This window comes from Pteronotus mesoamericanus, unplaced genomic scaffold (genome assembly GCF_021234165.1).
Source record: "Pteronotus mesoamericanus isolate MK-2021 breed Mesoamerican mustached bat unplaced genomic scaffold, CSHL_Meso_final contig_73, whole genome shotgun sequence".
In the NCBI taxonomy this organism is placed as follows: domain Eukaryota; kingdom Metazoa; phylum Chordata; class Mammalia; order Chiroptera; family Mormoopidae; genus Pteronotus; species Pteronotus mesoamericanus.
Genome location: NW_026555245.1, coordinates 11,804,197 through 11,825,614, shown reverse-complemented (window position 1 = coordinate 11,825,614; position 21,418 = coordinate 11,804,197). Strand labels below are relative to the sequence as shown.

The 21,418-nt window shown below is 36.9% G+C and overlaps 1 protein-coding gene across 1 annotated transcript in view; it reads right to left on the bottom strand.

The window, feature by feature from the left end:
- TRPM6 (transient receptor potential cation channel subfamily M member 6) overlaps positions 1 to 21,418 on the bottom strand; it is a 130,094-nt gene that overhangs the window by 22,080 nt on the left and 86,596 nt on the right. Inside the window, exons 26-32 of the mRNA XM_054583304.1 lie at positions 16,044 to 17,179; positions 15,758 to 15,870; positions 10,589 to 10,707; positions 10,524 to 10,528; positions 5,919 to 6,010; positions 4,368 to 4,426; positions 2,804 to 2,829 (exon numbers count right to left, since the gene is read on the bottom strand). Of these exons, the coding sequence (XP_054439279.1) occupies positions 2,804 to 2,829; positions 4,368 to 4,426; positions 5,919 to 6,010; positions 10,524 to 10,528; positions 10,589 to 10,707; positions 15,758 to 15,870; positions 16,044 to 17,179 (1,550 nt within the window). The remainder of the gene's footprint in view (positions 1 to 2,803; positions 2,830 to 4,367; positions 4,427 to 5,918; positions 6,011 to 10,523; positions 10,529 to 10,588; positions 10,708 to 15,757; positions 15,871 to 16,043; positions 17,180 to 21,418) is intronic.

Genomic DNA, 21,418 nt, shown 5'->3' with positions numbered 1-21,418 from the left:
GTATTCCCTAAGACCACTCCCTGACATACAACTTCACAACACAGGGACCTGGGTTGCTCCACCCTGGCCAATACCTAAGGCTCTACCCCTCCCAACATAACAGCTACACTGAGACAAAGAAATATGGCCCAAATGAAGGAACAGATCAAAGCTCCAAAAATAGAACTAAGCAATGAATAGAGAGCCAACCTATCAGATGCACAGTTCAAAACACTGGTGATCTGGATGCTCACTGAAGTGGTTGAGTATGGTCACAAAATAGAGGGAAAAGTGAAGGCTACACAAAGTGAAATAAAGAAAAATATACAGGGAACCAACAGTAAAGTGAAGAAAACCAGGACTTAAATCAACAATTGGGAGCAGAAGGAAGAGATAAACATTCAACCAGAACAGAATGAAGAAACAAGAATTCAAAAAAATGAAGAGAACCTTAGGGAACCTCTGGGACAACTTTAAACATTCTAACATCCGAATCATAGAGGTGCCAGAAGGAGAAGAGGAAGAGCAAGAAACTGAAAACTTACCTGAAAAATTAATGGAGATCTTCCCCAGGGAAATAGACTTCCAGGAGATCCAGGAAGCTTAAAGAGTCCCAAAGAAGTTGGATCCAAGGAAGCATAATTAAGTTAGCCAAGATTAAAGATAAGGAGAGAATCTTAAAAACAGTGAGAAAAAAGGAGACAGTTACCTACAAAGGAGTTCCCATAAGACTGTCGGCTGATTTCTCAAAAGAAATCTTGCAGACAAGAAGGGGCTGGAAAGAAGTACTCAAAGTCATGAAAAGCAACAACCTACATCCAAGATTACTCTATCCAGAAAAGCTATCATTTAGAACGGAAGGGCAGATAAAGTGCTTCCCCGAGAATGTAAAGTTAAAGAAGTTCATCATCACCAAGCCCTTATTATATGAAATGTTAAAAGGACTTATCAGAAAAAGAAGATCAAAAACTATGAACAGTAAAATGACAACAAACTCACAACTATCAACAACTGAACCTAAAAACAAAAAAAAAAGCAAACACACACCAACTAAGCAAACAACTAGAACAGGAAGAGAATCATAGAAATGGCGATCAGAGGGGAGAGGGAGGGGGAAGAATGGCGGAAAGAGTATAGGGAATAAGCAGCATAAATAGTAGGTACAAAATAGGCAGGGGGAGGTTAAGAATAGTATAGGAAATGGAGAAGCCAAAGAACTTATATGTATGACGCATGGACATGAACTAAGAGGAGGCAGTGCAGGGTGGATGGGAATAAAGGGGAGGAAAAAATAAGACAACTGTAATAGCATAATCAATAACATATGTATTTTTAAAAAAAGACTTTGGCCTCAGCAACTGGATGGATGGAGTTGCCAGTTCCTCAGTAAAAGGAGAACAAAGGTGGAGAGTTTTGTCTGAAGTGCCTTCTAGACACCACGTGGAGGTGTTATTAGGTGGGTGGTCATTCTGCATGGCAGAAATATTGAATGAAAGGGCTCATGAATGTGAGCCTGGAAACATGGGCTGCGGCCCAGCTTTCAGGACCACTGAGAAAGACTAAATAATTTACAGCCTATCCTGTAGGTTAAGGGAAGCATTGAAGGTTTCCATATAAGTAATGATTTATCCTTCAGAAAGACAGTTCAGGAATGTGAAAAATTTTAAAGGGAGAGAAAACAACCACAATGCAAACAATATCAAGGGCAAAAGAAAGCATGCACTTTTTATTTAGGAGGTTTTATGGCAGGAGCAGTGGGGTACAGCACAAAAGACAGCTTCTAAAGGTCAGGGAGGAGGTAATGTAGAGTTAGAAGGCAAAGTGGATAGCTAGAGCACCAGTGTGGGAAGGGCACTGTAAATAGCTGATTTCCAGCTTGGGTGAAGGAAGACAAGGCTACCAGAGAGACCAAGACTCAGTCAACACAGAAGCAGAAGAACAGCCAGGAAAGAGTAGTCTCATGGAAACTTACAAAATGGATAAAATAGTCAACATCAAAAGCCACCAGTTTGATGAAGACTAAAAAGAGATCATGTGCCTTAGTGGTTAGAGTTGGAGTTTCAGTAGAATGGTGGGGACACCTTGGGCTGATGAGCAATTGTTCATATTGTTTCCATTAATTTTAAATTAATTTGGAGGGGATGTACAAGAGTGACAGTTAAAAAGCTGGGTAAAATGAGAAAATAGATTATTTTCTTCTTTTGTATTGAAAATGCCTTAAATTTGTTTGCAAGTAGAGGAGAAGGAATCGATTGGAAAGGGGGTACTGAAAACCCAATAAGAAGAGTGAAACAAGACCACAGAATAGAAAGGTATCCAATCTGTATCAAAGGGTCAAGACTATGGAAAAGGAGCTCATCGAGTATAGTGAAGTTTAAGAATCGCTAGTGAAAGTGGCCTTACCAGGAAGCTGTCTCACATGACTGAGCCCTACTTAGCCATTTGGGTCAGAGTCCTACTGAAAACATACAGGAAAAGGTATCCATATATAATCTTATGACTGGCTCTTAATGAGCAATATGTGAAAAAGTTACAGTAAGAGTGGTCAAACAGTCTAAATTAGCTCAGTGGTTATACTCTCACTCACAAAGAAAACTGGAAAATCATAGTCAAAACAGGTATAATTCAAAAGGTTTTAATAAACCAGACACCAGTCCTGATTTATCTGGAGAGAGGCATTCAACTTTCTAGTTTTCTACTGAACTTTCTACTTTGCATAATAGACAGAAGTCATAAAGAATTTCAAGAACTACAAAAATATCAACAGAAGAGTCAATCTTATTAATAAGACAAAAAAATAAAATGTTTAAATATAAAAACTTACTGCTGACTCCACTTGAACTTCTCAATCTGTTGAAAAATTAAAGTTGTTTAGATAATGTTTTCAATGATCAGAGAAAGGAAAAGTATGTGAAACAGTGACAATAGAGAGTCTATACATAGATATATGTATGTGTGTGCATATTTGATTGAAAAAAAAGTATCAGTCACCTTTGACCCCATCTTTATCAATAGAGAAATAGTTTCTAATTATTTTCATAGAAAAATGAGCAGCAGATATGCAAGTAATTCATTTACTAAGTTTTCCTAAGCTAACTGAAAAGCAGTTGTTGGTTTTTGTTTTTAATTAGCTATGTGATCACAAAACATATACAAGATTTAACTGTGCTTGTATTGTTCTGGATAAATTGAACTAAAGGGCTCCTGAACTATGCAAAGCAGATGCCTACAAATGAGTCTGTGAATGTCTCCAGACAAGCCTACAAATCAGTTTCATTAGCACACGTGAACCCTAAATGTTCACAGGCTGAAATTAGCTCTCTTTACATTGTTACTTGCCCTGCTCAAGTGCACAAGTGGCCACTGGCAAGTCTGACTAAATGCATTCAAAGAATTTCTCCAGTATTTAAGGTCCTTGGGGAAGAAAGTACAATTACAATTATTGTTTAATTTCATGCTGCAATAACCCACCGCTCTGCATGAGCACAAACTACTGAAGCTTGGGGAGAAGAAAGTCATGTGTGCTCTAAGTCCAGAGGCAGGCTTGCACGGAGAGACTTGATTAGGAGCTCCAGGAAAAAAGGTCATCTCTAATGGAGGTGACTGCAAACTGAAAGTCACATTCCACCTGCTTGATATCACTGGCCCTTTGTAAAAGAGATGGTTTTGAATTCTGCTCCTATGGATAGTTAATTTGATGATATAACTGGAGAAGTCCAGAAAACACTACAAACAAAATAAAATAATCTTTGCTTATTTTGTTTTAAGATATTATTTCTATAAATCAATAAAACTGCAGGCTATTCAAGTCTATAACCATGTGCGTTCTCTATCTCCTCTCCCTCTCCTCTCCCTTTCTTTCTTTCTATGTCTCCATACTTCTCAAGGAGTTACTGCCTTGACAAACACCTATGATATTAATGAGAAACCAAAAATTAAAAAATATCAACCTCATAAACAAAAAGAAAAAAAGTAAAACAATAATTATTTTTAAAACTAAAGAAAAAAATCAAATGCTTAGTCTCAGTTTTTTCTTTAAGCAAGACAGCTTCATTTCTACTCTTAAATGCAAATTTCACAATCTTATCAAAAAGAATGATATTCATTACTCCACATGTGCTTTGACATGAAAAGATAAAGGGTTAATTTGCCATAGTAGTACTTGCTTCACTATATTCTTAAAAGGAACTGAGATGAGATCTTATTGCCAGTAATAGGAAAACTTGGAGAATAAATGATTTTCATTTATTGCTAACAAAAAAAATATTATCATTGGACAAACACTATATTTTCTCCTTTTCTGATCAAATTAAACCTGTGTTCCCAGTCAGGTTAAACAAACAGAGAGAAGCCAAAGATGCTGAAGACAGACATTTAGAAATACTCACGGGGAGTTCCTATTAAGGTTGGTGCTCCAGGAATTCCACAAAGAGTTTTTCCTCAGACCCTGAGCAGAAGGGAAAGGTCATTATGTGTTCACCCAACATTCCACCACCCCAGCTTCCAGTAACATGTTTGCAAAACACACTCCTTGGAAAGTATAGCCCTTTTTTCCCCTTCCTGTAGCTCACTATTTCTCTTTTACTAAACATACTAAACTTAGGCTAGAAAGATGCATAACGTTAGCACAAAATCTGGGTAACTCAATCTGTTGACAGATTTTAGCAGAATAAAATTACTTTTATGGTGACAGCAAAGAGAGACTGTAATAGATAAAGGTTTTTACAGAAAGGAGAGAGAACATATAAAATGAGTTAATGACATGAAAGAAGAAATGAAGGTCACCGTTGACAGGAAACATCGGTCATTACATCGTATGTCCTATCATCAGCAGATTACTGTTTCAGTTGATTATTTAGAATAGTCTGACCATGAAATTATCTCATTCTATTTCCTATTTATAGTCAACTATTATTTCTTGAAACTTAGCACATTTCAAGCATTACTCTAGGCATTTTCATTGGTGTTATTTTTATTACTCACTATCAATAACCTCTTTAAGAATGCATTAGCCCCATTTTAGAGATAGAGCTACTGAAGCTCACAGGTTAATTGATGTGCATGTGCTTTGCAACCTATGAAGTGGCAGAGCCAGGATCTGACAGGGCAGACAGGTCCTTGCCTCCAATTACCTTCAAGCAATCTTACATTTTACTATCAAAACCTTTCACAGGTTACATTCCTACAAGAACATCTGAGGTCATTAGGATGCGTTCATTCAGGTAATGTGTATATAGTTCCTAAGTTCATAATGTTCAAACAAAACCAAAATTAGGTCTCTTGAGTTAGTCTAACTAAATCACACTTCAACAGGGGAAGTAAAGCCAGCTCATTTTTGTAGATGGTAAGAAAAAGACTGCAGAATAGGAGAGGCTCCCTGTTGGAGAAACACTGAAGGTCTTTTACCCTGTGATGCCCAAATCCCCTCCAACACATCTGCAAAGAGCTTCACTCAGCCTGTTGACTAACCACAGTAAGTGAGAAACTTAGTGCTTCCAGAAATAAACCATTCCATCCCTGGAAAGCTCCACTTGCTAAAACTTCCACCTCAAATTGGGCTGAAATCTGTCTCCCAGTCTCTTCTGTATGTTGATTCTAGCTGTACCGCTTAAAGGCGTATTGAAAATACTTTATTTTACTTCCAAGTGGCAGCTTTCATATATTTGAAAACAGTTTCAAAAATTCCTGAGTTCTTTCTCTTTCATGCTAAAAATGTGCAGGATAAATTATTGGGTAACTAGACAAACTGCATAAAGAAGAAAACAGAAAACATAAAGTATGGGGATGGGAGAAACGACTGAGCAAATATACAAAACAAAGATTTTAATGTAATACATAGAAGCCAATTAAGAGAAATAAAGCTAAAATGGACATAGGCAAGGAGTTATGCTGTATGCATGAGTGTCTATTTTACAAAGTATCAAATAAAATGTCTTTACCTCATGAGACTGCTTTAGATAATCACTGACTTGTACAGCATGCCGTTGGATTTCTTTAGTTTTCATTTTCTGATATATATTAGGTTCTAGGCCTTAAGAAGAAAAAAATTAGGGAATGCATCAAAATGTGTTGCACTCAAATCCAGTTCCCAAATAGAAAGATCTGTACACAGTGTAGTCACCTAAATTTTAAAATACTTTTTTTTTCACTTTTGATCAAGTTTTACCAAGATTCTTTTTTCCTTATTTTTCTCGAGCAGTTGAAAGCTATATATCCTATTTCTATTCTTCAATAGTTACCTTGACATTTATGACATTTATATTTCTCTATCAAAGTCAAGAATTAAATTATCCATACCTGTCCTCTTATAAACAACACCTTCTGTATATTTTTTACACTCACTTTCAATGCTTTATTTGAAATATGTGAAACTTTAGTTCCAAATTGTTGGGAATCCTCCCTTAACAACTCTATCAAGCATCATAGTGGGCTATATAAAATAAATAAATAAATGAAAATTTTTTAGAAATTTAAAGACAAAAAAATAGAAACAAAAGAATGAAATGCCAGCAAATTGATTAAATTTTTAGACTTTTTCTTTAAAAGGATGATGAGAATCATTACTGTTATTTTTTTTTAACACTTAGTACCTATAGAGTCACTGGCATATAGTGGTTGGGTTAATTCTGGGAATAGTACTTATTAGGAGTCCCTGATTAAACACAGGAGATAACAGTTGTATTTTTTCCCCCTAATGATTTTGTGCAGGGAGAAAAAAGTATACAAGAATTACAAAAATCCTATCAGAAAATTACAAAATTTCACATATGGTATTTGCTGTAATATTATAAAATTATGATAATATGGTTGCAATAATAGCAGAGTATTATAATTAAAATAAAATAACTATAGAAAAAGCTAAAAATATATTTTTCCTCTTCATTGTTAATTTCCTCAGAACTTTTACTTAAAGAGAGCTACCTGACAGGACATCTCTCCACCCTCAAACTTTTATTTATTTTAATTCTTTTTCAATTAACTCAACTTGGACAGGTTTCAAAAAAAATAAGATTCTCAACTCATGATATGCTTCAAGGAAGATATTGGGCCTCCTTGTCTCCTCAGATTAACCAGGCTCCTGGCCTATTTCCCTAGGTCTTCTCTCTCCTCTGATCATCAGACTTAATGAGATCCTTTTCCCAGACCCCTCCTGCCACCCCTATCTTTCTCTGTTTGAAATTCATAGGAAAGAACTTAAATAATTTTAGGGGGAGGAGAATGGGTGAAGGTGGTCAAGCAACACAAACTTCTAGTTATAAGGTAAATACTGGAGATTAAATGTATAACATGGTGACTATAGTTAACAATACTGTATTGTATACTGGAAATTTGCTAAGAGAGTAAATCTTAAAAGTTCTCATCACAAGAAAAAAATGTTGTAACTCTGTGGGGTGATAAATGTTAACTAAACTTGTTGTGGTATATATATATATATGTGTATATATATATATATATATATCTCAAATCATTATATTGCACACCTAAAACTAATACAATGTTACATGTCAATTATATCTCAATTTAAAAAGAATTTTAAAATGACATATAATTACCTAAATATCAGATAAGTTATTAAAATATGTAATGTATACATAATATAAACATACATTAATAAAATGAGTACATTTATAATTGGTCCTAGAATCATATCTTTAATATGATATTTGACTTATTTAAAATTATGGCCTCTGGTAAACTGTGTGATGTCAGTAAGGCAAGACAATTAAGTTCTCAAGCCATATTTATAAATTGAGGTTGTTCTGAATAATTTAATTTTGAATGTCTCTTTCCACTTAGAGCCCACTGGACTCTTGGTGGTTTAACAGTCACTTGAGTATTTTTTAAAATATAAATCAGGGTTTCTCAAGCTTGACAGTGGCATTTTTGGCTGGATGTTTCCTTGTTGGGGGTGGAGCTGCCCAAGCATTGCACAGTGTTTAGCAGCGTCCCCAGCCACTGCCCCTGGGTTCAAAACCACCAACCATAAAAGCAAGCCTACAGAAGCTTTAAAGAAGCATAACAACATAGCTTTCAATACACTGTCTATTTGTACTGTAAGTCTGATGTTTCAAATAATTTTAAATCTTCATGAGTCCTAAATCACACAGTCCCTTCTGTTTAAAAATTAGTGAATTATCTTGTTATCCAATTCAAGAAGTTCAAAGTTATCATTATTGTTCTCAATTCTGTTCATAGTCTTCCCTCATCTTAACAATCCAGGCTTATTTCACTTCCTTTGCCTAAATCATAGTCTTCATTCCTAGATAGCTGACCCATCTTCTATACTCTACACACACCATTATTATTAAGCTTAAGGGGTACTTGCCCACAGAATAAACATGATTTGTGAGCAGTAATAAATAGCCAGCTACAACTCAATCCACTGAACCCTTTTTAAGTGTCCATATTAATGTCACATGAACCTTAAGATTATAAAATTAGACACCCCCCCATAAATCAGACTAAATGAACACTGTGCCAGATTCAACAGCTCTTAATAAGAAGACTATCTATGGATTGGAAGAATTAATATCATCAAAATGTCCATACTACCCAAAACAATTTAGAGATTCAACGCAATCCCTATTAAAATACCAATGACGTATTTCACAGAAATGGAACAGACATTTCAAAAATTTATATGGAACCATAAACGACCCCGAATAGCCACAGCAACTTTGAGAAAGAAAAACAAAGTAGGAGGGAGCACAATACCGGACAGCAAACTATATTACAAAGCCACAATACTCAAAACAATCTGGTACTGGCACAAGAACAGACCCATAGACCAGTGGAACAGAATAGAAAGCCCAGAAATAAGCCCAGGTCTATAAGGGCAACAAATATTTGACAAAGGGGGCAGAAGCATAAAGTGGAGTAAAAATAGCCTCTTCAACAAATGCTGTTGGGAGAGCTAGACAGCTACATGCAAATAATTGAAATTGGATCATCAGCTGACACCATACATAAAAATAAACTCAAAATGGATAAAAGACTTAAATGTAAGTCGCAACACCATCAAAGTCCTAGAGGAGAACACTGGCAGGAAACTCTCAGATATCCCATACAGGAATTTTTTCACTGATGCGTCTCCTAAAGCAAGGGACATAAAGGAAAGAATAAACAAGCGGGAGCTCATCGAAATAAGAAGCTTCTGCATGGCTAAAGAAAACATCAGCAAAATGAAAAGGGAACCGACCCTATGGGAAAATATATTTGCTAATGATACATCAGATAGAGGTTTGATCTCCAAGATATACAAAGAACTCACTCGACTCCACTCCAAGAAGACAAATGATCCAATCAAAAAAATGGGCAAAGGACCTGGGCAGACTCTTATCCAAGGAAGAGATACAGAGGGCCCAGAGGCATTTGAAAGGATGCTCGGTATCACTAGCCATCAGAGAAATGCAGATCAAAACCACCATGAGGTACCACCTCACACCGGTCAGAATGGCCATCAGAAACAGATCAACAACAGGTGCTGGCGAGGCTGTGGAGAGAAGGGAACCCTAGTACACTGTTGGTGGGAATGCAGACTGGTCCAGCCATTGTGGAAAGCAGTGTGGAATTTCCTCCAAAAGCTGAAAATGGAACTGCCTTTTGATCCAGTGATTCCCCTGCTGGGACTATATCCTAAGAATCCCAAAATGCCAATTCAAAAGAACCTATGCACCCCAATGTTCATAGCAGCACAATTTACAATAGCCAAGTGTTGGAAGCAACCTAAATGCCCATCAGTAGACGATTGGATCAAAAAACTATGGTGCATTTACACAATGGAATACTACGCAGCAGAAAGAAAAAAAGAACTACTACACTTCGCGACAATATGGATGGAACTGGAGAGCATTATGCTAAGCGAAATAAGCCAGGGGATAAAAGATAAATATCATATGATCTCACCTATAAGCGGAACCTAACCAACAAAACAAAGATGCAAGGAAAATAAGATGAGCAACACTGAAAGAAAAAGAAACCAACAGAGACAAGAGGGAAGGAAGGTGGGGTAGGCAGGGGAAACGGAAGGGAAGAGGCAAGTCAAGGAACATACAGCAAGGACTCCTGGACAAAGGCAAAGGGGGAAGGATCGAGGGAGAAAGTGGGGAGGGGGCAGGGGAAAGTGGTGAGGGGAAGGCAGAGACAAATGTATTTGGAAAGATAAATTAATATTTTTTAAAAAGATATAATAATATTAGAGAAATTTGAAAACAAGGTAAAAATCCATAAGCCAACCACTTTGACAGTGTGACAACTATATTTTTATGTTCCCTTCCTGTTTCTACAAATCATGTAAGCACAAATATCTTTCCAGACTTTTTTCACCCAATACTTTATCACCAAAAAAAAAAAAAAGACTATCTAAATCTTACTTTTTCTTTTCTAGATTCTGACAACTATTTCATTAAACACATGGAAATTTTGTCCCTTACATAAAACTTTAAAAAAAAGAAAAAGGCTATTTTCTTAAAAGAGTGTTGCCACCTCTTCACTTCCTCATCTCCACCAGAAACAACTTCAGGGACCAACTGTGGTCTAAAGACCAGAGCTTGAGGAGGCCCTACCAGAGGTCTCAGGATCCAAGAATGCACACTGTTACATACTTAACTGACTAAATTTGGACACTGTCAGCCAGTTCTTGTTGCACCTCTCTTCTTCAGAGATGGTATTTTCTCCTGGCTCTGAATTCGGCTGGTCACTTTGAAAACAGGCATCGATTGTTATGACCTGGAGAGAAAGACACTTGTTGGAAAACAGTGACATTAATCTGAAAACACGGCCACGTTAGTAGAGGGACCGTGGTGAAGAGCACTGGTTGTTAACATTGGCTGCACATTAGAATAATAAGGAAGCTCTGAACTCCCATGACTCATGCTGACAGTTCGCAAACATCCATGCGACTTTTCTAATTGCGATCATGACTGAGAACCAGAGTGAGAAGATGAGCTCCTCAAATGTAGGTGTGTATAACCCAGGCCTGTGTTACACCACAGATCACTGAGTCCCACCCCGCTGGGTCTGTGATGCAATAGGTCTGCAGGGAGGGAAAATGTGAATCTCTAGTAAGTTTCCATGCTGACAGGAGACCACAACTTGAGAACCGGTAATATTGCGGGGGGGGGGGCGGGGACGGGGACAAAACACAAAGCTTGCATCCAAAAGAACTTGTGTTGAAATTTTAGCTCTGTCACTTAGAAGCTATAGGAACTTGAGCAAATTACTTAATGTCTATGAGCCCCATTCCCTTTATCATTAAAGTAATAGATAGCCAATAATAATGGTGCCCTATGTACTTCCCAGGGGCAGAGAAGAAATGGGGTAAATTGATAAGCCACAAAGCAATAAATAAATGCAAGTTATTAGTACTTGGACTCAGTCGCATTTCCTAGTTGAAATCTGGCCATTTTTTACTATTTCAAAAAAAATAAATCTACTTAAATTTATATTTTGTGGGATACAGCAACTCATGGCATCTTCCCCGAAACAACCTTCTTTAACAAGCTAAACCGCTTCCTCAAAAGGTGATTTCACATAATTTTCCCAATATTTATCTCTGTGCTTCTGCCACCCATTCTAAAAAGAGCTGAAATGCTTTTTCAAAATGCATCTGCCCTGACCAGTATGGATCATTTTGGGGGGCACCATCCTGCAAAGTAAATGATCACTGATTCAATTCCCTGTCAGGGCACATGCCTAGGTTGCAGGCTTGGTCCCGGTTGAGGCACATGCTTATGAGAGGCAGCCAATTGATCTTTCTCTCTCACATTGATGTTTTTCTCCCTTTCCTTCTCCCTCTGTTCTTTTCCAAGTAACTAAATATGCATTGAGATCACAGAGGTAGAAGTAAAGCATAAAGAGTAGTGTCAATAATACTGTAATAGCTATGTGTGGTGCCAGATGTGTACTGAATATATTGGGAGGAATGCTTTATGAAGTACATGATTGTCCAACCACTGTGCTGCACCTGAAACCAATAAAAAATAATATTGAATGTAAACTGTAATTGAAAAACAGAATTAAAAAATAAAAGTAGTAATACTAAAAATGCATCAAGATTATTATATGAAAAAATATATGTAGAACAGAAAAGTGAAGCAGGGCATTAAGATCATGAAAGATGAAGTCATAGAATAGCTAACTCAGATCTAAGGCTTCCTAACAACAAATAAAAATATTCACTAAATGAATATAAAAACATAATATATCAGAATTTATAGGATATAGCTAAAAATAATGATTACAGAGAATATCCTAGCACTAAATGTCTGTATTAGAAAAGAAAAAAGTCTCAAATCACTAACCAAAGTTTCTACCTGAACAAACTACAAAAAAGAGAAAAATTGAACCCAACATAAACAGAACACAGGAAATAATGAAGAGCAGAAATCAATGGCATAGAATACAGAGAAAAATTAATGAAACTTAAAGTTGATTCTTTGAAAAGATTAATAAAACAGATAAATTGTAGCCAAACTGATCATGAGACCAAAAAAACACAAACTTAAAAATATTAGGAATGAGTGAAGTGCTGTCACTAGAGATCCGACAGACAGTAAAAGGATAAGGGATGTGGGTAGATTCCTTGAAAGACACAAACAAAGCTCACTCAAGAAATATCAGTTAACCTGAATAGCCCCATATTGATTATGGAAATTGAATTTATAGTTCAAAACTTTCCCGCAAAGATGGTTTCATTGATTAATTATACTAAAGAATTAAGATTGAAATCATATCAATTCTATACAAACTCACTCAGAAAACTGAAGAAGGGAGAATACTTCCCAACTCAGTCAATGACCCCAGATCACCTGACACCAAAACCAGACAAACACATTACAAGAAAAGAGATCTAAAGACAAACTCCTCCAGAATACAGATGCAAAAAACTTTATCAAGATTTTAGCAAAAGGAATGTAAAAAAAAGAATATACCATGACCAAGTGGGGTTCATACCAGAAAGATTGATTTAATATTCTAACCATTAACTCTAACATTATAAAATTAATTAATATAATTCATTATATTAAAATAATAAAAGGGAAAAATCATCTGATCATATAAGTAGGTGCAGAAAAAGCATTTGACAAATGCCAACATCCATTAATAATAAAAAATTCTTAGAAAACTAGAAATAGAAGGGAAGTTGTTCAACCTGATAAAGGGCATCTACATAAAAACCCATAGCCAACATCATACTTCCTGGTAAAAGACTAACTGATTTTCTCCTAAGAGAAGAAGCAAGGAGAGAATATCTGCTTTTACCACTTCTACTCAGTATACAGGTTCCGGTGAGTGTAATCAGGCAATTAAAAAAAAAAAAAAAAAACCCAGATTTGAAAGGAAAAAGTGAAACTATCTTCATTTGTAGAAATCATAATCTTTTATATAGAAAATGCTAAAGAAGCAACAAAGACACTACTCAAAATAAGCTTATTTCTATATACCACGAACAAATAATCAGAAATTAAAATTTTTTAATAATTGCATTTAAAATAAAATAAAAATATTAAATACTTAAAGATATATTTTTAAAATCATGTACAAGACCTGTATACTGAAAACTGGAAAAGATCTAAATATATAGATATGTCATGCTCATAGATCAGAAAACTCACTGTTAAGATGCCAATTCTCCACAAATTGATTCATTGCAATTCTACTCACCCCAACAGACTTCTCTATAAAAACTGACAAGCCGATTCTAAATTTAAGTGAAAGTACAAAGAAACATAGCAGCTAAAACAACTTTGGAAAGGAAGAAAAAATTTAGCAGACCTATAATACATGATTTCAACACTTATTATAAAATAATGTTATATTTAGATAGTGTGACACTGCATAAATAGGCAAAAAATATATATAATAGAATAGAGCCCAGAAATAGATTCACATGTATTGTGGATCTACACAGTCAATTAAATTTTGGTCACTTAATTTCCAAAAATGTACAATAATTTTCTATTGTAACTGTGGACACCAAGAAAGAAGATGCCTACTATAAATTTCTGGTAGCTAACTGGGCTCAAATTTTAAAAACAGAGCCTCTCCACCATTTCTACATAGGGGCTTCTCACACACACTGCGCTTCAGGGAGAAGCCTGCTTTAAGCAACATGCCTCGTACACCAAACTACTTTCCTGCACTGTGCTCCTATCATCTGAGCCAGCCTTTATAAAAGAGTTCCTGGAATTGTATTTCAACCAATAGGACTAAAGTTTTCCCCATCCAATTGGATCTGCACAGCTATACACCCCATCAGCATCTTCACCAACCAATCAGAGCAGCTCTATTCTGACCAGTCAAAACAGTGCCTTTTGGAGCAATCAAGCTGTGAGAATTTAGAGTCCTCAATTGTGTGAGAACAGACCAATCAGAGACCAAAGGTAAGGACTTCGGTCTAAATAAGTCAGATCCCCACTGGCCCAGAGAACACACTTTCCAATTTCACCGAAAACTGAAGACTGTGCTTCCCCTGCTGAAGCTGAAATACCCAAGATACCTATCTTGCCAGAGCAAAGCAGAGCAGATCAACGCAAGAGCAGAGTGGACCAAACCAGACCAGGGCAGGTGCAGCAGAGCAGAGCTGTCTAGCCAGAAAGGAGCCTAACCCCAGGGCCTCCTCACAGTCATGCTGTTTCATAGCCACACTGCTTCAAAATTGAGTTGTTTGCACTAAACAATGTTTTCTTTTTCACTGCACCCAAATTCAGAATTCCTGTTGGCATCAAATTGATTCCAGCAACCATAGACTGACCTAACTCAACAGGAAAAAGATTATCTTTTTACCAAAAAAAAAAAAAAAAAGTAGAAAAATTTGTTATCTGTATTTAAGGAAGGAAGAAACCTCAAATGTTACCTATCACCATATACAAAAATTAACTCAAAATGGATGCTAGATCTAAATCTAAGAGCAAAAACTATAAAACTCCTAAAAGAAAATAAAAGAGAAACTTCGTGATCTTGGGTTTGGAAAAATTTCTTAAATAAGAAATGAAATTAAAAAGCGTAAACTATAAAAGAAAAATTGAACATTGGACTTCATCAAAATAAACATGTATATGCTTCAAAGAACATTTATAAAAGTAAAAGGCAAGATACCAACTGAGAAAATATTTTCAAACCATATATTCAACAGTGGGCTTTTATCTAAAATATAGTAAAACAAAAAATCTTTCAACTTAATAATAACAAAAGATTTGAGCAGACATGTCACCAAAAAAATAAATGGATAGCAAATAAGCACATGAAAAGAGACCTAGCAGCACCAGTTACTATGGAATACTGATCAAATCACGATTAGATACCACTACACATCCTCTGATATGGCTGAAATTGAAAGGCCTGAGTACACTAAGAACTGGCTAGGATGTGGATTGCTGGGCTGCTCATGAACTATTAATCAAACTGGTGGGAATATGAAATGATACAACCACTTCAGGAAGCAGTGCGGAAGTTTCTTCTAAAATTAAACAACTGCTTACCATGTGACTCCGACATTCTACTCCTAAATATTTACCAGAGGGAAACTGAAACATATATCCCCACAAAGATTTGTATCAAACATTCACAATAGCTTTGTTTGGAATAGCCAAAAACTGAAAATGAGACAAATGTCCTTCAACATGTGAGCTGATAAATGAATTGTGGCATATCCAATCTAATGACTCTTAAACTTATATTGTCACAATGTAATTTTGTGTGTGCGACACTTTCGAATAAAGAGAAAACAAGCTAAGATTGGCTACTACCTCAACTGCCAAAAACATAAGATACCTACTGGCACCTGTAGTCCTTGTGTTTTCTTCTTTTTCTTCAACGATCTCCTGTCCTTGGTTAGCATTTTTGCTTTGGTCCATGCTGACTGCCCTATCTCTGAAGATCTCGAAAGATCTGTAAGAAAAGTGGGTTCCATGAGAAAGTTTACAATGGCATGGGGAACTATTTTGTTTTACTGAAAGGATGAGAGAATGGGAAAAAATGAGAATACAGTCAAAAGTCATAGATTTTTTAAAAATAGCAATGCAAAGAATTTAATACCACATTTTAAAGTGTTTACTTCTTACTTTTAATCTTACAGATCTTCAATTTCTCCTCCTTGTGGAATCTCAAACTCTGACTCCTAATGAAGGGCCTGTCTCTGCGGAGAGAATTGATCCCAAAAGATGTGCTTGGCTGGAGCCCTGGTCCCACCTCCGAGCAATCACTACTCTGGGCCAAAGCTGCTGAGTTTTCAGAGAGGGACCTGCCCCAGAACTGCCTCCAGCATTGTCCATTCTCATTGGAGTTACTGTTACAAGTGGAGGCCAAGCAGGTTTGCCATTTTTTCTTGATGCTAAACACACCAGTTTCATCACCTTCTGAAAATGCCCAGTTCACATATCCACCTCCAGTTTGTATGCTCTCAGCTTGGGAAGGCAGGGAGGACACTTTCATGGGTACAGGTGTGCAAATCAACGTGTTTAGAACTTGCTCTCCCCTGTCTTGTCTGTCTGGCATTTCGACAATAGGCTCATGCTGCTCCTTGTGCTCAGCCACTGTACCCTGGGCTGAGATAGCTGGGGTCTGCCAAGTCAGATGAGCAGGGACTTCATTCTGGGTGATCGGTTCAGTTGCCTGCACACCTGTACCTGCATCCGCAGATGGCCTGGACAGAGGCAAGTCAGTTTCTGCAGAAAAAGGAACTTGCTTTAGATAAGAAGGGACCAGAAGAAATTGGCCATACTTTGGGTGCGTTTGCCTGTCAAGGCAAGAAGCAACTATACTATTTTCTGTTTCTTGCTCTTCCTGGTCATTTCTTACATTTGAAGTCTCGCTCTGACTGTCTGTCATCTCAACAAGGGGCCCCCTCTGCACTCTCGGGGGATGCCGGCCTCTGGCCAGGCTCCGCAGCAAAGAAGGAGGCATGCTATAATACTGCAATTTCTTCTCCCCAGACATCTCCAGGCTGCCTAGAACCTCTGCACAGATGACATTGCTCCAGGTGTGGGGAAGTTTTCTGCAAGTAGAAAGCTTTCTGTTGGCCCGGAGAGCCTCATCCTCTTGTAAGGTGTCAACAGCAGAAAGGACATTTAGGGCATCCACTGTTAGGGCAGAGAGGTCTTGCAGGTGTCCCACCTGGCTGTCCAAAGACAGTAAGGAGTCTTTTATAAAAGACACCTTTTCATTCATTTCTTTCAGTTGGAAGTACATCTCCGTAACCCTAATAGTGAAGGGAGGGAGAAAACCAATAAATACATTAAGCCAATGGGAATTTGCCTTATTCTCTTCCTGTCCTTCTTCTTCCATCCTTAAGTGGCTCCTCAGCCTAAGTTGCTTCCCCAAGTTAGGTATGTCTTCTGCCCATCTTCCGTCTCCAATATATACTTTTATTCCACTGCTATAATTCCCACTCTCACCTCAATGCAGAAAAACTATAAATCTACATTAGCCATTACTTCTAATATTTCAGAACCACATTTCCTGCTCCCCACTAGTTATCCCTCAAATCATCTCACCAATCAGCCCATTTGTTTTAACTTATATATTCATTAATTTACATAACAAACACTTGGATGTCTCCTATTGGCAAGCACTATGTTATCTTGGTAAGAAAAGGAGATCCTGAGGAAAAAAACCATAATGATAGGAACAGCATCAATAATCAAATATGCAATTAGAAAAAAGTATTTTATAGATCTTTAAAAAAATTCCAAGCCTACAGTTTAAAAAGGGTTCCCAAGTTTCAAAACAAAACCTAATTTAAGAGCTCTACATTCAAAGAAAACCTTAGGCAATTTTTTTAAAAATTACTTTGAGTAATTTAACCCAATATTATGATGTCAAGCCACTGATTCATGCATTAAAAAAAAAAAAGCACATCTTTGCTATACAAGTATAGAAGTAAATTGCAAGCGGAGTCAAATTAAATGTAACAATTGACTTCATTTAGAGAGGGAGAAAGAGAATATTGGTTAATATTTATCTGTAAATACCTCTGGATGGGGATGGGTTTGGTTTTGTGTCTGCCAAGAGATATGTTGAAGTCCTAACCCCACAGTGCACCCAGAACGTGACCTTATTTGGAAAAATGGGGTCTTTACAGAGGTAATCAACTTAAATGAGGTCATTAGGGTAGGCCCTAAGCCAATATAACTGGTGTCCTTATGAAAGGGGGAAATTTGGATACAGAGGGAAGATGATCTAAAGTTACACAGGGAGAAGATGGCCCTATGACTGGAATGATGCATCTATAAAACCAAGGAACACCTAGGATTTACAACAAACACTAGAAACTAGAAGAGGTAAGGAAGAATTCTCCCCTAAAGCCATCAGAAAAAGGGTGGCCCTGCTGACATCTTGATTTTGGGCTTTTAATCTCCAGACCTGTGAGACAGTAAATTTCTTTTCTCATAAGACCCCCAGGTTGTTATGGCAACCTTAGGAAACTAATACAGTTGTCCAAGCTTAATAATGAATAGAATAAATTACAAAATATATCATATTTGGTTGCATAAAAACAAACTCATACACATAAAAACATAATACGAAATTTTAGAACAGAAAAATTAGTCAGAAATTATTCTAACAGATATGATGAGGTGCTTGTGTCCCTTATTAAATCAAAAACTTTTAGAAATTTCAGTGAAAAAAATTACAAAGACTCCAAAGGACATGAACAGACAATTCACAAAATATAAAATACAAAAGATAAGGAAACATGGTAAAATATTCAACCTCACTGAGTAAGAAGACAGGGCTGCAACACTGGAGCATTCAACTAGGCAACACATATAAAGGAATTCACTATGGAAAAGGACACATATATTCCTTCTATTATGAGAAAAACTAGTATGAAAACATTAAAAATCAAATATTGTTGATAATAATTTCCTTTTGCTATTTCAAATGGTAAGGGTGGGGATGTAGATATTTGTTATGTGTTGAATTATATATTTTTAAATGTGGTATAAAAACTCTGTAAGTAGAAAAACAATAAAAGTCAAAAATGTGTTTACAAAGAATGTTTAGTTATTTGAAGAAGTGTTTTTGATGTATAAGGCGAAAGGGGGGACAAAATACAAACCTGTATATTTTAACTATATAGAAAATATATACAAAAATATATAGAAGACTAAATGGAAAAAAGACCAAAATTTTCACAGTGGACTCTGGCTTATGACATTGTTCTTCCTTTTTTCCCTTGTTTTATTCCTTTACTTGGAGGAGGGTCTAAACTTTCCAGTTTCTCAATAATAAAAACCTTTGAGAAACAGGGGAATAAAGTAACAAAGAGCAAGAGAGGAAATCCAACCTAGAGTTTCATGGCTGATATGACCATATGCACAAATTAAAATTGATCCCCAGTCTTATTTGGGAACTGGGAGAAGTGGTGATCACACCATAAAGAGCTGTAGCAAGCACTTCCCAAAACAGCGCTAGACAGCCCCTCTCTTGAGACCCCTCAAGTCACCTGGTTGAGAAATCTTCCATTTCTTCTTTCTGGGAGCTTTTCACACAGGAATTAAATAATAAAGAGGGTGGTATTTTCCATTTTTATTACAGTCTATGTGGGTGGAACCTTCTCTTTCTTGTGTCTGCTATAGAACTCAACTTCTATAACTCAATAGAGGCTTAATAAATGCTTCCTGACCTTCTGGAACCTGCAAAACTAGGATTAGCAAGGCTGATTAAGGAAAGAGCACAAAATCTATGTATATTCCCTTCCAGATATGCTTAATTAGAGCTGCTCCATCCAGTGCACTGTTTCATCTAATTCAAAAACAGTACAGTCTGAGCAGCAGTAATGGAGACTCATTAAGTTCCATTAGCAGCAGTCACATCGAATGGACACAATAGGAGCCAGCAACTATTCACAGCAACAGGTAACATGTTATAATAGAGACCCGTTAGACAAATAACCTGGTCATCCTCAAATCGGGTCCTCTTGCTTTTATAGGCACTTATTTTCTAAAGCATTATGTTCTGTAAAACATATTTTAATTATATTCCTCAACCGCAAACTACATTAATCCATCCTTTCAGTCATTCTGACATGTAAAACACATTCTTATCATTTTAGTTTCCCCTGCGCAAGGTTTGAAGGTGCAAGGAAGACAAGGACAGTTATTGTTTTATTGTGGGCCTTTGGACAAGATTTTTTCAAATGAGATTATAACAAGTATAATTATAATCATCATGACAATTATAATATTCACTGAGTGGTCACTATGTGCCACGCATTTTACAAAGTCTCTACATTATTATTTTATTTAACCCTCATGCCAGCCCTATGAGGTAGGCATTACTATTATCCCCTTCATGAAAAGAGGGGAGGTCACATGGCCAGTCACAAGACCGGTGACAAGAAGGGATCAGACCCAGGCGGTCCAACTCCACATTCAATGGCATTAACCGCTGTGCTCCAGCACTTCTCAGCAGCTCATCTGGGCAAAGTTCTTTTGGGGAGTCGGAGAGTCCCAGGATGGGCTAAATGAATCACACCAACATTTCCTGTGCCGGGGGGCATTTGGCTACAGATGTTCCTCACGAAGGTTTCACAGCCAAATAACGACAGACCTGCTCAAACTATAACTCTCTACTGAGTCACGATGCACTTTATATTAAAGTGCTTGAACGTTCTAAAAAATGTAGCATATCCCAGGTACTATGTACCCAGACAGGCTTGATAGGGAGAAATACCTAAAAAACATCTTATCCTACAGAATAGAAAGGGAAAGGCTGACTTACACTATGAGGTCAAAGAGCATCCAGCATCCCAAAATAGAGAAAGTAAGATATAAACCAGCCTTAATATGTTTGCCTTCTCCATTTTCACAGCTCACTTAATTCTATAAAATGATACAGGCAAACATGCAAATATCCTCCTCCTTCCCTTTCCCTCCCTCTTCGAATGATTGTCCAGTTACCTGAGAAAAGTATCCTTCCCTTCCTCCCACACCTCATTTGTGAGCTCCCAAAAATGACCTCAACGAAAACAATCATGTACAAACAGGGCTGGTAAAATAGTTCGATCGCAAGGGAACATGGATTGATTATGTTTTGAAGTTTAATTAGAGCTTCATAATTAAATTCTAGAGCCTTTCAAAGCACCTAGAGTATTTTCCAGAAGCTGCATTTCCGTCTACCTTCTAATCTTTCTCTATTCAATCCCAAGAAAAAAAATTCAAGAGAAATATAACAGTATTTGATGATTCACAGTGTTAGGTTGTGGATGATGATGATTAATTGATTTGCTTGTTAATACATGTCTTGTTCTCAAGTTTTCACTCTGGCTTCCCTTGACTCATAATGCTGCCTTCTCCTAGTTTTCCTTACACTCCCCTGATCAGTCCGGTTTAGACCGCTCCATGAGTCTTCTCAGGGTCCGTTGACACCTTTCAGCGTTGGTCCCTCAGCCCACTGAGTTTCCTTACTCCCGGGCATAATCACTTCCTCTGTC